The sequence below is a fragment of the Arachis hypogaea genome, chromosome 1, assembly GCF_003086295.3.
Source record: "Arachis hypogaea cultivar Tifrunner chromosome 1, arahy.Tifrunner.gnm2.J5K5, whole genome shotgun sequence".
Classification (NCBI taxonomy): domain Eukaryota; kingdom Viridiplantae; phylum Streptophyta; class Magnoliopsida; order Fabales; family Fabaceae; genus Arachis; species Arachis hypogaea.
The window spans coordinates 30,694,560-30,713,150 of NC_092036.1; the positions used below are offsets into that span (position 1 = coordinate 30,694,560).

Sequence of the window (18,591 nt, forward strand, 5' to 3'; positions counted from 1 at the left end):
CTCTAGAGAGAAAGTTACGAGGGATTGAAGATTAAGGAAGTTAGGGTTTCTCACTCTCTTTTTCTCCTATCCGTCTCTCAATGGGAAGTGTGCTGAAATTGGTGAGTTTGGAGTGTTATACATATATGGACTATGGGCCCGGTTTACTCGTTTTAGCCCATTGGCTTGATTTTTGGCCAAAATATTTAAGATTAGCGTTTTAATTCGTATTCCAATTATTTCTAATTTCTGAATTATAAAATTTAAATTCCTTAACTATTATTGGCCATATTTAATTAATTACTTATTTAATTACTGTTTAAGTAGATTTTACTCGGTGCAACTCTAGATCTTCTATGATGGGATTACCCTTGCTTCAAGGAACTCATTGAACAACTCCACTGAAGGATCTCTGCATATAAAAAAGACCATCGATGAAATCTTGGAATTAATTGAGATGGTGGCCCATAATTGGTGCACGAAATTGTGATCAATACTTTTCACAAATCAATTAATCCCCGGTGATGAACCCAAAAACTTGGTGTTCAATACCATGGCATAAACACAACTTCGCACAACTAACCAGCAAGTGTACTGGGTCGTCCAAGTAATAAACCTTACGCGAGTAAGGGTCGATCCCACAGAGATTGTTGGTATGAAGCAAGCTATGGTCACCTTGTAAATCTTAGTCAGGCAAACTCAAATGGTTATGAATGATGAATGAAACATAAAGATAAAGATAGAGATACTTATGTAATTCATTGGTGAGAATTTCAGATAAGCGTATGAAGATGTTGTGTTCCTTCCGTCTCTCTGCTTTCCTATTGTCTTCATCCAATCCTTCTTACTCCTTTCCATGGCAAGCTGTATGCAAGGGTTTCACCGTTGTCAGTGGCTACCTCCCATCCTCTCAGTGGAAATGTTCAACGCACCCTGTCACGGCACGGCTATCCATCTGTCGGTTCTCAATCAGGCCGGAATAGAATCCAGTGATTCTTTTGCGTCTGTCACTAAAGCCCCGCCCTCAGGAGTTTGAAGCTCGTCACAGCCATTCAATCATTGAATCCTACTCAGAATACCACAGACAAGGTTTAGACCTTCCGGATTCTCTTGAATGCCGCCATCAGTTCTAGCTTATACCACGAAGATTCCGGTTAAAGAATCCAAGAGATATCCACCCAATCTAAGGTAGAACGGAGGTGGTTGTTAGGCACGCGTTCATAGGTGAGAATGATGATGAGTGTCACGGATCATCACATTCATCAAGTTGAAGAACAAGTGATATCTTAGAACAAGAACAAGCGGAATTGAATAGAAGAACAATAGTAATTGCATTAATACTCGAGGTACAGCAGAGCTCCACACCTTAATCTATGGTGTGTAGAAACTCCATCATTGAAAATACATAAGAACAAGGTCTAGGCATGGCCGTGAGGCCAGCCTCCCAAAGTGATCAAAAGATCTAAAGATCAAAAGATTCCAAAGATCAGAAGATGAAAATACAATAGTAAAAGGTCATATATATAGAGAACTAGTAGCCTAGGGTGTACAGAGATGAGTAAATGACATAAAAATCCACTTCCGGGCCCACTTGGTGTGTGCTTGGGCTGAGCATTGAAGCATTTTCGTGTAGAGACTCTTCTTGGAGTTAAACGCCAGCTTTGGTGCCAGTTTGGGCGTTTAACTCCCATCCTTGTGCCAGTTCCGGCGTTTAACGCTGGGAATTCTGAGAGTGACTTTGAACGCCGGTTTGGGCCGTCAAATCTTGGACAAAGTATAGACTATCATATATTGCTGGAAAGCCCAGGATGTCTACTTTCCAACGCCATTAAGAGCGCGCCAATTGGACTTCTGTAACTCCAGAAAATCCACTTCGAGTGCAGGGAGGTCAGAATCCAACAGCATCTGCAGTCCTTTTTAGTCTCTGAATCAGATTTTTGCTCAGGTCCCTCAATTTCAGCCAGAAAATATCTGAAATCATAGAAAAACACACAAACTCATAGTAAAGTCCAGAAAAATGAATTTTAACTAAAAACTAATAAAAATATACTAAAAACTAACTAGATCATACTAAAAACATACTAAAAACAATGCCAAAAAGCGTACAAATTATCCGCTCATCACAACACCAAACTTAAATTATTGCTTGTCCTGAAGCAACTGAAAATCAAATAAGATAAAAAGAAGAGAATATGTAATGAATTCCAAAAACATCTATGAAGATCAGTATTAATTAGATGAGCGGGGCTTTTAGCTTTTTGCCTCTGAACAGTTTTGGCATCTCACTCTATCCTTTGAAATTCAGAATGATTGGCTTCTTTAGGAACTCAGAATCCAGATAGTGTCATTAATTCTCCTAGTTAAATATGATGATTCTTTAACACAGCTGCTTATTGAGTCTTGGCCATGGCCCAAAGCACTCTATCTTCCAGTATTACCACCGGATACATACATGCTACAGACACATAATTGGGTGAACCTTTTCAGATTGTGACTTAGCTTTGCTAGAGTCCCCAATTAGAGGTGTCCAGGGTTCTTAAGCACACTCTTTTTGCCTTGGATCACAACTTTATTTCTTTCTTTTTCTCTCTTTTTTTTCTTTCTTTTTTTTTCGTTTTCTTTTCTCCCTCTTTTTTTTTTCGTTTTTCTCCCTTTTTTTTGTATTCACTGCTTTTTCTTGCTTCAAGAATCATTTTTATGATTTTTCAGATCCTCAGTAACATGTCTCCTTTTTCATCATTCTTTCAAGAGCCAACATTCATGAACCACAAATTCAAAAGACATATGCACTGTTTAAGCATACATTAAAAAAACAAAAATATTGCCACCACATCAAAATAATTAAACTGTTATAAAATTCAAAATTCATGCAATTCTTTTCTTTTTCAATTAAGAACATTTTTCATTCAAGAGAGGTGATGGATTCATAGGACATTCATAACTTTAAGGCATAGACACTAAGACACTAATGATCACAAGACACAAACATAGATAAACATAAGCATGATTTTTTCGAAAAGCAGAAAATAAAGAACAAGGAAATTAAAGAACGGGTCCACCTTAGTGATGGCGGCTTGTTCTTCCTCTTGAAGATCCTATGGAGTGCTTGAGCTCCTCAATGTCTCTTCCTTGTCTTTGTTGCTCCTCTCTCATGATTCTTTGATCTTCTCTAATTTCATGGAGGAGAATGGAATGTTCTTGGTGCTCCACCCTTAGTTGTCCCATGTTGGAACTCAATTCTCCTAGGGAGGTGTTTAGTTGCTCCCAATAGTTTTGTGGAGGAAAGTGCATCCCTTGAGGCATCTCAGGGATTTGATGATGAGAGGGATCTCTTGTTTGCTCCATCCTCTTCTTAGTGATGGGCTTGTCCTCATCAATAGGGATGTCTCCCTCTATGTCAACTCCAACTGAATAACAGAGGTGACAAATGAGATGAGGAAAGGCTAACCTTGCCAAGGTAGAGGACTTGTCCGCCACCTTATAAAGTTCTTGGGATATCACCTCATGAACTTCTATTTCTTCTCCAATCATGATGCTATGGATCATGATAGCCCGGTCTATAGTAACTTCAGACCGGTTGCTAGTGGGAATGATTGAGCGTTGGATAAACTCCAACCATCCCCTAGCCACGGGCTTGAGGTCATACCTTCTCAGTTGAACCAGCTTCCCTCTTGAATCTCTCTTCCATTGGGCGCCCTCTTCACAAATGACTGTGAGGACTTGGTCCAACTTTTGATCAAAGTTGACCCTTCTAGTGTAAGGATGTTCATCTCCTTGCATCATGGGCAAGTTGAATGCCAACCTTACATTTTTCGGACTAAAATCCAAGTATTTCCCCCGAACCATAGTAAGCCAATTCTTTGGATCCGGGTTCACACTTTGATCATGGTTCTTGGTGATCCATGCATTGGCATAGAACTCTTGAACCATTAAGATTCCGACTTGTTGAATGGGGTTGGTAAGAACTTCCCAACCTCTCCTTTGGATCTCATGTCGGATCTCCGGATATTTACTCTTTTTGAGTTTGAAAGGGACCTCGGGGATCACCTTCTTCAAGGCCACAACTTCATAGAAGTGGTCTTGATGCACCCTTGAGATGAATCTCTCCATCTCCCATGACTCGGAGGTGGAAGTCAATGCCTTCCCTTTCCTCTTTCTAGAGGTTTCTCCGGCCTTGGATGCCATAAATGGTTATGGAAAAACAAAAAGCAATGCTTTTACCACACCAAACTTAAAAGGTTTGCTCGTCCTCGAGCAAAAGAAGAAAGAAGAGAGTAGAAGAAGAAGAAATAGAGGAGATGGAGATGGCCTTGTGGTTCGGCCAAAGGGGGGAGAAGTAGTGTTTAGGTTGTGTGAAAATGAAGGAGTGAAGAAGGGTTTATATAGGAGTGGGGGGGAGGGTTATGGTTCAGTCATGTATGGGTAGGTTTGGGAGGGAAAGTGGTTTGAATTTGAATGGTGGGGTAGGTGGGGTTTTATGAAGGATGGATGTGAGTGGTGAAGAGAAAGATGGGATTTGATAGGTGAAGGGTTTTTGAGGAAGAGGTGTTGAGGTGATTGGTGAATGGGTGAAGAAGAAAGAGAGTGGTGGGGTAGGTGGGGATCCTGTGGGGTCCACAGATCCTGAGGTGTCAAGGAAAAGTCATCCCTGCACCAAGTGGCGAGCAAAATTGCTCTTTGTGCCAATTCTGGCGTTAAACGCCGGGCTGGTGCCCATTTCTGGCGTTTAACGCCAAGTTCTTGCCCTTTTCTGGCGTTTAACGCCAGTCTGGTGCCCCTTTCTGGCGTTAAACGCCCAGAATGGTGCCAGACTGGGCGTTAAACGCCCATCTGCTAGCCTTACTGGCGTTTAAATGCCGGCAGGTTCTTCCTCCAGGGTGTGCTGTTTTTCTTTCTGTTTTTGCTTTTTCAATTGATTTTGTGACTTCTCATGATCATCAACCTACAGAAAACATAAAATAACAAAGGAAAAATAGATAAAATATAACATTGGGTTGCCTCCCAACAAGCACTTCTTTAATGTCAATAGCTTGACAGAGGGCTCTCATGGAGCCTCACAGATACTCAGAGCAATGTTGGAACCTCCCAACACCAAACTTAGAGTTTGAATGTGGGGGTTCAACACCAAACTTAGAAGTTGGTTGTGGCCTCCCAACACCAAACTTAGAGTTTGACTGTGGGGGCTCTGTTTGGCTCTGTTTTGAGAGAAGCTCTTCATGCTTCCTCTCCATGATGACAGAGGGATATCCTTGAGCCTTAAACACCAAGGATTCTTCATTCACTTGAATGATCAATTCTCCTCTATCAACATCAATCACAGCCTTTGCTGTGGCTAGGAAGGGTCTGCCAAGGATGATGGATTCATCCATGCACTTCCCAGTCTCTAGGACTATGAAATCAGCAGGGATGTAATGGTCTTCAACCTTTACCAGAACATCCTCTACAAGTCCATAAGCTTGTTTTCTTGAGTTGTCTGCCATCTCTAGTGAGATTTTTGCAGCTTGCACCTCAAAGATCCCTAGCTTCTCCATTACAGAGAGAGGCATGAGGTTTACACTTGAACCTAGATCACACAAGGCCTTCTTGAAGGTCATGGTGCCTATGGCACAAGGTATTGAAAACTTCCCAGGATCCTGTCTCTTTTGAGGTAATTTCTGCCTAGATAAGTCATCCAGTTCTTTGGTGAGCAAAGGGGTTCATCCTCCCAAGTCTCATTTCCAAATAACTTGTCATTTAGCTTCATGATTGCTCCAAGGTATTTAGCAACTTGCTATTCAGTGACATACTCATCCTCTTCAGAGGAAGAATACTCATCAGAGCTCATGAATGGCAGAAGTAAGTCCAATGGAATCTCTATGGTCTCATTTTGAGCCTCAGATTCCCATGGTTCCTCATTGGGGAACTCATTGGAGGCCAGTGGACGTCCATTGAGGTCTTCCTCAGTGGTGTTCACTGCCTCTTCCTCCTCTCCAAATTCGGCCATGTTGATGGCTTTGCACTCTCCTTTTGGATTTTCTTCTGTATTGCTTGGAAGAGTACTAGGAGGGAGTTCAGTAATTTTCTTGCTCACCTGACCCACTTGTCCCTCCAAGTTTCTAATGGAGGACCTTGTTTCAGTCATGAAACTTTGAGTGGTTTTTATTAGATCAGAGACCATGGTTGCTAAGTCAGAGTTGTTCTGCTTAGAACTCTCTATCTGTTGCTGAGAAGATGATGGAAAAGGCTTGCTATTGCTAAACCTGTTTCTTCCACCATTATTGTTGTTGAAACCTTGTTGAGGTCTCTGTTGATCCTTCCATGAGAGATTTGGATGATTTCTCTATGAAGGATTATAGGTGTTTCCATAGGGTTCTCCCATGTAATTCACCTCTTCCATTGAAGGGTTCTCAGGATCATAAGCTTTTTCTTTAGATGAAGCTTCCTTAGTACTGCCTGGTGCATTTTGCATTCCAGACAGACTTTGAGAAATCAAATTGACTTGCTGAGTCAATATTTTGTTCTGAGCCAGTATGGCATTCAGAGTATCAATCTCAAGAACTCCTTTCTTCTGATTTGTCCCATTGTTTACAGGATTCCTTTCAGAAGTGTACATGAATTGGTTATTTGCAACCATTTCAATTAGTTCTTGAGCTTCTGTAGGCATCTTCTTCAGATGAAGAGATCCTCCAGCAGAGCTATCCAAAGACATCTTGGATAGTTCAGAGAGACCATCATAGAAAATACCTGTGATGCTCTATTCAGAAAGCATGTCAGAGGGACACTTTCTGATTAATTGTTTGTATCTTTCCCAAGCTTCATAGAGGGATTCTCCTTCTTTCTGTCTGAAGGTTTGGACTTCCACTCTAAGCTTACTCAATTTTTGAGGTGGAAAGAACTTTGCCAGGAAGGCATTGACTAGCTTTTCCCAGGAGTTCAGGCTTTCTTTAGGTTGTGAATCCAACCATGTCCTAGCTCTGTCTCTTACAGCAAAAGGGAATAGCATAAGTCTGTAGACCTCAGGGTCAACCCCATTAGTCTTGACAGTGTCACAGATTTGCAAGAATTCAGCTAAAAACTGATGAGGATATTCCAATGGAAGTCCATGGAACTTGCAATTCTGTTGCATTAGAGAAACCAATTGAGGCTTAAGCTCAAAGTTGTTTACTCCAATGGCAGGGATAGAGATGCTTCTCCCATAGAAGTCGGGAGTAGGTGCAGTAAAGTCACCCAGCACCTTCCTTGCATTGTTGGCATTGTTGTTGTTTTCGGCTGCCATGTGTTCTTCTTCTTTGAAGATTTCTGTTAGGTCCTCTACAGAGAATTGTGCCTTAGCTTCTCTTAGCTTTCGCTTCAAGGTCCTTTCAGGTTCAGGATCAGCCTCAACAAGAATGCTTTTGTCTTTGCTCCTGCTCATATGAAAGAGAAGAGAACAAGAAAATATGGAATCCTCTATGTCACAGTATAGAGATTCCTTGAGGTGTTAGAGGAAAAGAAAAATAGAAGGCAGAAGTAGAAAATTCGAACTTATCAAAGAAGATGGAGTTCGAATTGTGCATTAAGGAATAGTGTTAGTCCATAAATAGAAGGACGTGAGAAGAGGGGAAGTAATTTTCGAAAATTAAGTAAAAGATTTTGAAAACATTTTGAAAAACACTAATTGATTTTCGAAAATAAGAGTGGAACAGAAATCAAGTGATTTTTGAAAAAGATTTGATTGAAAACTATTTTGAAAAAGATGTGATTGAGAAGATATGATTTGAAAAACATTTTAAAAAGATTTGATTTTGAAAATTAATGACTTGGCTATCAAGAAAAGATATGATTCAAACATTAAACCTTTCTCAACAGAAAAGGCAACATACTTGAAATGTTGAATCAAATCATCAATTGATAGCAAGTATCCTTAAAAATAGAAAGAAATTGATTTTGAAAAAGATTTGATTGAAAAGATATGATTTGAAAAAGATTTGATTTTGAAAAATTTTGAAAACTTGAAAAAAAAATTTGATTTGAAAACAGAATCTTCCCTCTTGTGCCATCCTGGCGTTAAACGCCCAGAATGGTGCACATTCTGGCGTTTAACGCCCAAAACTCTACCCTTTTGGGCGTTAAACGCCCAGCCAGGCACCCTGGCTGGCGTTTAAACGCCAGTCTGTCTTCTTTACTGGGCGTTTTGAACGCCCAGCTTTTTCTGTGTAGTTCCTCTGCTGTATGTTCTGAATCTTCAATTCTCTGTATTATTGACTTGAAAAGACATAAATTAAAGATATTTTTGGATTTTTAATCATGAGGAATAATCAAAATGCAACTAAAATCAAATAACAATGCATGCAAGACACCAAACTTAGCAGTTTGTATACTACTGACACTAACAAAATGAGAATGCATATGAGACTCAACAAAACACTCAAGTCAAGAGAATTCAAAGATCAGAGCAAGAAAATCATCAAGAATTACTTGAAGATCCTTAAGACACATGAATGAATGCAAGAAGAACAAAAACATGCAATTGACACCAAACTTAACATGAAACACTAGACTCAAACAAGAGATATTTTTGGATTTTATGATTTTGTAAATTTTTTGTGCTTTTTCGAAAATTAAGTGGAAAAGAAAATAAAGGTATCAGAATTCTAAATGAGAATTCCAGGAATCATGCAATGTTAGTCTAAAGCTTCAGTCTAAAGAAATTAGACATGGCTAGCCAAGCTTCAGCAGAACATTGCATTCAAGAGCTAAATTGATGAAGATCAATCAGCTTTGGTGATGATAAGAACATCACCTTGAAACACTAGAATTCATTCTTAAGAACTCTGAAGAAAAATACCTAATCTAAGCAACAAGATGAACCGTCAGTTGTCCATACTCGAATAATCCCCGGCAACGGCGCCAAAAACTTGGTGCACGAAATTGTGATCAATACTTTTCACAAATCAATTAATCCCCGGTGATGAACCCAAAAACTTGGTGTTCAATACCATGGCATAAACACAACTTCGCACAACTAACCAGCAAGTGTACTGGGTCGTCCAAGTAATAAACCTTACGCGAGTAAGGGTCGATCCCACAGAGATTGTTGGTATGAAGCAAGCTATGGTCACCTTGTAAATCTTAGTCAGGCAAACTCAAATGGTTATGAATGATGAATGAAACATAAAGATAAAGATAGAGATACTTATGTAATTCATTGGTGGGAATTTCAGATAAGCGTATGAAGATGTTGTGTTCCTTCCGTCTCTCTGCTTTCCTATTGTCTTCATCCAATCCTTCTTACTCCTTTCCATGGCAAGCTGTATGCAAGGGTTTCACTGTTGTCAGTGACTACCTCCCATCCTCTCAGTGGAAATGTTCAACGCACCTTGTCACGGCACGGCTATCCATCTGTCGGTTCTCAATCAGGCCGGAATAGAATCCAGTGATTCTTTTGCGTCTGTCACTAACGCCCCACCTTCAGAAGTTTGAAGCTCGTCACAGTCATTCAATCATTGAATCCTACTCAGAATACCACAGACAAGGTTTAGACCTTCCGGATTCTCTTGAATGCCGCCATCAGTTCTAGCTTATACCACGAAGATTCCGGTTAAAGAATCCAAGAGATATCCACCCAATATAAGGTAGAACGGAGGTGGTTGTCAGGCACGCGTTGATAGGTGAGAATGATGATGAGTGTCACGGATTATCACATTCATCAAGTTGAAGAACAAGTGATATCTTAGAACAAGAACAAGCGGAATTGAGTAGAAGAACAATAGTAATTGCATTAATACTCGAGGTACAGCAGAGCTCCACACCTTAATCTATGGTGTGTAGAAACTCCACCGTTGAAAATACATAAGAACAAGGTCTAGGCATGGCCGTGAGTGGACCCGGAAGTGGATGTTTATGTCATTTACTCATATCTGTACACCCTAGGCTACTAGTTCTCTATATATAGGACCTTTTACTATTGTATTTTCATCTTTGGACATCTAGTTCTTAGATCATATCTTGGTAGCTATCTTCATTTTATGCTATCTTAGATCATTGGGAGGCTGGCCATTCGGCCATGCCTAGACCCTGTACTTATGTATTTTCAACGGTGGAGTTTCTACACACCATAGATTAAGGTGTGGAGCTCTGTTGTACCTCGAGTATTAATGCAATTACTATTGTTCTTCTATTCAATTCCGCTTGTTCTTGTTCTAAGATATCACTTGTTCTTCAACTTGATGAATGTGATGATCCGTGACACTCATCATCATTCTCACCTATGAACGTGTGACTGACAACCACCTCCGTTCTACCTTCGATTGGGTGAATATCTCTTGGATTCCTGATACACGATGCATGGTTGATCGCCTGACAACCGAGTGCTCGCCTGACAAACGAGCCAGCCATTCCGTGAGATCAGAGTCTTCGTGGTATAGGCTAGAACTGATGGCGGCATTCAAGAGAATCCGGAAGGTCTAACCTTGTCTGTGGTATTCTGAGTAGGATTCAATGATTGAATGACTGTGACGTGCTTCAAACTCCTGAAGGCGGGGCGTTAGTGACAGACGCAAAAGAATCACTGGATTCTATTCCGGCCTGATCGAGAACCGACAGATGGATAGCCGTGCCGTGACAGGGTACGTTGAACATTTCCACTGAGAGGATGGGAGGTAGCCACTGACAACGGTGAAACCCTTGCTTAAGCTTGCCATGGAAAGGAGTAAGAAGGATTGAATGAAGACAGTAGGAAAGCAGAGAGACGGAAGGGACCAAGCATCTTCATACGCTTATCTGAAATTCCCGCCAATGAATTACATAAGTATCTCTATCCTTATCTTTATAGTTTTATTCGTATATCACCATACCCATTTGAGTTTGCCTGACTGAGATTTACAAGGTGACCATAGCTTGCTTCATACCAACAATCTCTGTGGGATCGACCATTACTCGCGTAAGGTTTATTACTTGGACGACCCAGTCCACTTGCTGGTTAGTTGTGCGAAGTTGTGTTTATGCCATGGTATTGGACACCAAGTTTTTGGTTTCATCACCAGGGATTATTTGAGTTGTGAAAAGTATTGATCACAATTTCGTGCACCAGCACACTTCTAATTTTGTTCAATCCACCACAAATTCATGCATGAGACCAAAGCCTCCATCCTAAATTTGGAAGTTCAAATGGGCCAATTAGCCAAGAAAATTATTGAAAAGCCCTTAAATGCCTTTGCCAATGACATAATTCCAAATTCAAGAGAAGAATATAAGGCTAATAATTTGAGGAGTGAAAAAATGGTAAGTAAAGAAGCCACAAGCAATGACAAGCAAGATGAAGAAGTCATAGAAAAAGTCATTCCTCAAGGAAAATACAACCCTACAAACTCCCTTGCATAACCAATTCAAGCTTTAAAAGATCAAACCATAGACAAGGTTAAAGTGTCGGAATACAAATCTAGAATTTTATACCCTCAAAGACTACAAAAGAAAATCAAGGACAAGAAATTCTCTAAGTTCTTAGAGATTTTCAGAAAGCTACAAGTTAATATTCCTTTGTTGAAGTCCTGGAGTAAATGTCTCTCTATGCAAAGTTTATGAAGTAGTTGCTAGTAAATAAGAGGAATTGGAAGGAGGATGAAACAGTGATCCTCATTAAGGAATATAGTACAATCAAATAAAACAATTTATCCCAAAAATAAAAGGATCCTAGGAGTTTCTTGATTCCTTGAACCATTGGTGAGATTACTATTGAAAGAGCTCTTTGTGACTTGGGAGATAGCATTAATCTCATGACACTCTCCTCGATGAAGAAGATGCAAATTGATGAAGTAAAGCCCACAAGGATCTCTCTTCAACTTGCAGATCATTCCATTAAGTTCCAACATGGAGTAGTTGAGAACTTGTTAGTGAAAGTGGGTAAATTTATACTCTCTGCTAATTTTGTAATCCTTGACATGGAGAAAGATACCAATGCCTCTATTATATCAGGAAGGACATTCTTTACCACTGAGAAAGCTATAATTGATGTACAAAAATGTGAGTTGGCACCCAAGTTTGAGCTAAAGCCTTTGCCTCTCAATCTTAAATATGCTTTTCTTGGAGACAACAACACATATTCAGTAATTATAAGCTTTTTTCTTGGATTGAATAAGGACAAAGATATGCTCAAGGTGTTGAAAGATCATAAAAGTGCTCTTGGGTGGACCATTGGTGATCTTAAGGGAATAAACCTAGCAATGTGCATGCATAAAATCTTACTTGAAGAAGGCTCCAAACCATTGGTGCAAGCACAGAGGCGGCTGAACCCGATCATGAAAGAGATGGTTCAAAAAGGGGTTATAAAGCTATGGGAAGCCAGAATCATTTATTCAATTTCTAATAGTCCTTGGGTGATTCCGGTGCAAGTTGTTCCCAAGAAAAGAGGAGTCACAATAGTTGCCAATGAGAAAAATGAACTCATTCTGACTGGAATCGTAACCGGTTGGAGGATGTGTATTGACAATAGAGGGCTCAATACTGCTACAAGAAATGACCACTTTCCACTACCTTTCATTGACCAAATGCTTAAGAGGTTGGCTGGACATACATTTTATTGCTTCTTGGATGGTTATTCGGGGTATAATCAAATTGCAGTAGACCCTCAAGATCAAGAGAAAATGGCATTCACTTGCCCGTTTGATGTATTTGCCTACCGTCTCATACCTTTCGAACTTTGCAACGCTCCTGCCACTTTTCAAAGGTACATGCTTTTCATTTTTATGACATGGTTGAAAAATCATTGAGGTATTTATGGATAATTTCTCTACTTTTGGTGATTATTTTGAAGCTTGCTTGCAACATCTAGCTTTATCTTTGAGAGGGTGCCAAGAAACAAACCTTGTTTTGAATTGGGAGAAATGTCATTTCATGATAAATAAAGGTATTGTTCTCAGACACCGCATCTTAAACAAATGCATAGAAGTTGACAAAGCAAGATAAAGGTAATTGAGAAATTACCACCTCCTATGAATGTGAAGGCAATAAGAAGTTTTCTTGGTCATGTTGAATTTTATAGGAAGTTTATGAAGGACTTTTCAAAAATTTCTATATCATTGAGCAATCTCTTGGTTACTGATATTCTTTTTATTTTTTTATCATGAATACTTGCATGCTTTTGAAAACTCTTAAAGTTAAGCTTATTTTTGCACCCATTATTGCTCCACCAAATTGGACTTCACCTTTTGAGTTAATGTGTGATGATTGCAATAGGAGCAGTTTTAGGGTAAAGACAAGAGAAGCTATTACATGTTATATATTATGCAAGCCGTGTTCTGAATGCATGATGCCCAAAAGAATTATATCACATAACAGAAAATGAACTTCTAGTTATGATTTTTGCATTTGATAAGTTTAGGTCCTATTTAATTGATTCAAAATTAATTATCTACACTAATAACTCTGCTCTTAAGTATCCTTTGACCAAGCAGGATGCTAAACCAAAGTAAATTAGATAGGTGTTTCTCCTTCAAAAATTTGATATTAAAATTAGGGACCGAAAGGGTTCTGAAAATCAAGTAGCTAACCATCTTTCTAGACTTGAACCAGTGGAAGCTCAAGCTCATCAAATTCCCTTGAATGAAGGATTTCTTGATGATCAACTCTTTGTAATACACGAGGCACCTTGTTCTACCGGCATGGCAAATTATAAGGTTAGGAGGATCATTCCAAAGGAAGTTACTAAGCAACAAGCAAAGAAGTTACATCATGATGCTAGGTACTTCTTATAGGATGATGCTTACTTGTGCAAGAGGTGTTCTGATGGCATAATCGGAAGATACATCTCGGATGAAGAGACTAAAGAAGTTCTCTTGCATTGCCATGGTTCTGAGTACGGTGGACATTTTGGTGGAGAAAGGACTGCAATACAGAGATAGAGAATTTGTGAAAAATTGTGACTAATGCCAAAGAGCTGGGAGTTTTCCCAAAAAGAATGAAATGCCCCAAAATTTTTTCCTGAAAGTGGAGTTGTTTGATATATGGAGAATAGACTTCCTGGGACCATTCCCTTTCTCTTACTCCAACAATTATATCTTGGTGGCTATTGATTATATTTCTAAGTGGGTGGAGGCCGTACCTTTGCCTACTAATAAGGCTAGAGGGGTGCTTAACTTTCTCAAGAAGTATATATTTAGTAAGTTTGGTGTTCTAAAAATCTTGGTTAGTGATGGAGGTATCCACTTTTGCAACAAGCAATTGGACACATTTCTCCAAAGATATGGAGTCAAGCACAAGGTGGTCACCCCTTACCATCCTCAAAATAGTGGTCAAGTGGAGATCTCAAATGGAGAACTCAAGAGAATCCTTGAGAAGACGGTGAGAGCTTCAAGAAAAGACTGGGAAAAGAAGATTGATGATGCTCTCTGGGCTTACAAAATGGCCTTCAAGATCCCATTGGGATGTCACCTTATCAGCTTGTCTATGACAAAGCTTGTCACTTGCCAATGAAACTAGAGCATAGAGCATATTGGGCAACAAAGTTTCTTAAGTTTAATACAAATGCTGCGGGAGAGAAGAGGTTGCTTCAACTAGATGATTTTGATGAGTTTAGAGTGGAAGTTTATGAGAATGCCAAGCTTTACAAGGAGAAAACCAAAATGTGGCAGGACAAGAGGATCTCCACAAGAATATTTGATCCTGGACAAATGGTGCTTCTCTTCAATTCAAGGCTAAAGCGCTTCTCAAGAAAGTTGAAGTCTAGATGGTTTGGGGTTTTTACTATCACCAAGGTGTCACCATATGGTTATGTAGAGGTTATGGAAGAGAGTTCTGGGAGGAAGTTCATTGTCAATGGTCAGAGACTTAAGCACTACCTTGGAGGAGACATAGATTGTCAAAGAACTATTCAACTTCTCACCTAAAGGAGTTGCACCGTCAAGTTAGTGACATTAAAGTAGCGCTTAATGGGAGGTAACCCATCATTTAGTAATCTCTGCTCTAGCTCTTTTTATTTAGCATTTCACTCCCTTTAGTTTGTGTGTATTGCATAGAATAAGTTTGGTGTTCTCACACCGAGGTTGAATGTCAATCTCACTGGATACTTGGCCCAGCTTTATAATGGATATGCCACACTAAGCATGGTATTACCATACTAAGTTTGGTGTTAGCACCTTTCATTTATGCATAAGATATTCATTACTTGCACCACATTTTTTTCATGCAATCGCAATAATTAAGACATTCTTTTATATAGTTTTTAATGCTTACTATGCATGGCATCTTATCTTTCATATTGCTTCAACTATTTTTACATTCCATTAAGTATTTTTCAGATGTAATTGTTGCAAGAGAAGGTGGGTTATGCATGCATGGATTAATTCATTCCTTAAGTACATGTAACTCTTGGCTCACTTCATGCCACATTTCTAGCTTTATATTGCATTTCTCATACACCTATATAACCAAACCATAGCCATGATTGCGTGCATGCACAATTCACTTGCACATCCTTGATTGCACTACTCACATGCATTTATAATTCATCTACCAAGAATGCATGCATTAGTCTTTCATTGTCATCATACATCTACATGCATAGGTCCTCTCTTGCATTAATACCCCTTTGACTCTGCCAACTACTCACCATCACTTCATTCTTACAAATTTTATCCTCAAGCCTTCTTCCACTTACACACTTTGTTCTTTAGCCTTCTAACAAACAGACACCACTCATCATCACTAAAACCATACCCAATACCACTCTCTTACACACTCTTACACCATCGTACATTCTCTATAAAGCTTCTCGGTTACAACCAATGTATGCAAACTATTGGATCTCCATTCTCATCTCTCACCACATGATCCACACCACCACAACTCTATAAATTCATGCAACACACACTCTTCATTTTTGACTCATTCTCCACTTCTTTTACCAACTGAAGCATTACCCCTCTTCTCTCTCTTTTCTTCATATCATAAACATCTTCACCTTTACAAGATATACTCCTTCCCTATTTCACCCCCTCTTTGTCCCTCTCCTTCCTTCTTATATTCATATTCTTGCTTAAGGACAAGCAACTCTCTAAATTTGGTGTTGCGGTTCTACTTCATTCACATTTATTCATTCCATAGCTTCCAAATTTGATTCCTCTTCATCAAGAAAGGGCTAGGCACCCGCCGAACCTCAACATGATGAGGAATGGTTCCATTCTCCCTTCTATGAGCATCAATTTTATGGGTGGACAACTCATAAAATAGTGATACCAGAAGTGGGATTTGAGATAAAAAGAAGGCTTTACCTAAGTATCCGCAAACAAAGCCAAAGGCGAAAATGGACAACTATATGCAACCCATCTAGCCAAGTGGGGCTCTTACAAGACCAAGAGTTTTATACAAATGCCGCAATGGAAAGACAACTAAAACCCACCTATATGAGGTATGTGAGAGGTAAGCATGTGGACTTCAGACCCGATGCGATCCAAAGAGTTCTAAAATTGAGAGATCCATCTCCTTCCTCTTCTTCTAGAATAATCTATAAACAGACATTAAGTACCTGTCCAAGGTACGATAATGTCATAAATGATATTTTCATACAAGGGGCCTAATAGAAAAATGATTCTAAAGGAAACCGAAACTAGTTGAAAAGATGTGATCTCATTCTAGTAGCAAGAAGTTAGTTTGAATTTGTGAGGAGGTCCATCATTCCCTCTTCTAACAACTCCGAAGTGACTAAAGAAAGAGCCATTCTCATCCACTGTATCTTGACCGGAGATGAGGTAAATGTGGAGAAAATCATTCTGATCCCCCTAATATCCAACGCGTGACTGAGAGTGTATAAAAGAAAATAAGGCTTGGATTCCCAAGCCTCATTCATAAGCTCTGTGAAAAAGCAGGGGTTGAGTTTGATAAAGATGTGCCAATCAGGGTGGATCACCCAATTGACCCAAAAGCATGGAAAGGGTGATTGATAAACCCGTATTTTATGATATATATTGTGCTCAATTTAAGCGATTTATTCAACCCTTCACCTACTTATTCTTGTAAATTGCATGGTTTTACTTTCCCTTCCTTATTATGTGATATATGTGGAATACATGTTTTCTAAGCTTTAAAAATAATTATTTTAATTACCCTTTATTACCATTCGATGCCGTAATTTATGTGTTGAGTAGCTGCAGAGCTTCTAAGGCAGGAATGACTTAAAGGATGGAAAGGAAACATACAAAAATGGAAGGAAAGCACAAAATTAGAGTTTTGGAGAAACTGGCAGCGACGCGTCCGCATGGACGACGTGAACACGAGCTTTGCATAAATTAGCATCGACGTGAGCGCATGGATGACGCGAACGCGTGGCGTGCGAAATACAACTGACGCGGATGCACGACTGACGTGACCGCGTGGAAGAGCTAAACTCCAGATGACGCGACCGCGTGACCCACGCGGACGTGTGATGTGCGCGATCTGTAGAATTTGCAGAAGTCATCCTTAGCGATTTCTGGGCCCCTTTTGGCCCAGATCCAAGCCCAGAAAACATAGATTGAAAGATTATAAATGGAGGAATCCATCCATTCATGAGCATATGGAGATTTAGAGACTGAATACTGGATTCATACACACTTTTTTTAGGATTTAGATGTAATTTTTAGTGAGAGAGGTTCTCTCCTCTCTCTTAGGATTAGGACTCCTCTTAAAGGACTTAGGAATATTTTCATCTTCTTGAATTACAGGTACAATGTCCTTTTTATTTGTCTTTCCAATTTGATTTATGAACTTGTCCATGTTAGAATTGACATCTTTATTTAAATATAAATTGAGGTATTTCATACTCATGATTGCTTTTCCTTATTTTTAATTTAGATTATTTACTATTGGCCTTGGTTGATTAATTGGTAACTCTTGAGTTATCAAACTCATCGTAATTGATAATTATTATTCTTGCTGATTAATTTAGATTCTTATAACTCTAGTCTTTCCTTAAGGAGTTGACTAGGACTTTAGGTATTAAATTAATTTGTCCACTTAATTGAACTTCATAGTTAGAGGTTGACTTAGTGGGAGCAACAGTATAATTCTTATCACCATTGATAAGGATAACTAGGATAGGACTTCCAGTTTTCATACCTTGCCAAGAGTTTTACTAGTTATTAATTTATTAATTCCTGCAATTTATTTCTCTTGTTCAAAACCTTTTCAAAACCTAAAAACACTATTTTGCATAACCAATAACAATTCATACTTCCCTACAATTCCTTGAGAAGACGACCTGAGGTCTGAATACTTTGGTTTATAAATTTTATTGGGTTTGTTACTTGTGACAACCAAACGTTTGTAAGAAAGGTAGATTGCTTGGTTTAGAAACTATACTTGCAACGAAAATTTATTATAACTTCTAAATCATCAATCTTCTATTCTTCAAAATGGCGCCGTTGCCGGGGAATTGCAAACGTGTGCCTTATTATTGGTTATTGTAAATATTTTTCTTTTACTTGTTTATTTGTTTTTGTTTTCCCTTCTTATTTCTAATAACTAATATGAATTCTCACCCCTCTCACTTTGAGTTTGGTTCTACTTTTGTTGAAAGGAATGGCAGCTATAACAGGAATATGCATCACGGTCTAAGTAATCAAAGATGGATGGAGCCAAGAGGATATGATCAACCCTTGAGGCAACAACACCTTCCAAGATATC

The 18,591-nt window shown here is 39.1% G+C and overlaps 1 protein-coding gene across 1 annotated transcript; it reads left to right on the forward strand.

The window, feature by feature from the left end:
* The first annotated feature begins 14,357 nt into the window (after positions 1-14,357).
* On the forward strand, positions 14,358-14,819 carry LOC112710284 (uncharacterized). Its single transcript, XM_025762477.1, has one exon. It carries the CDS (start codon positions 14,358-14,360, stop codon positions 14,817-14,819), a length of 462 nt encoding a protein of 153 aa, XP_025618262.1.
* Positions 14,820-18,591: the final 3,772 nt, after the last annotated feature.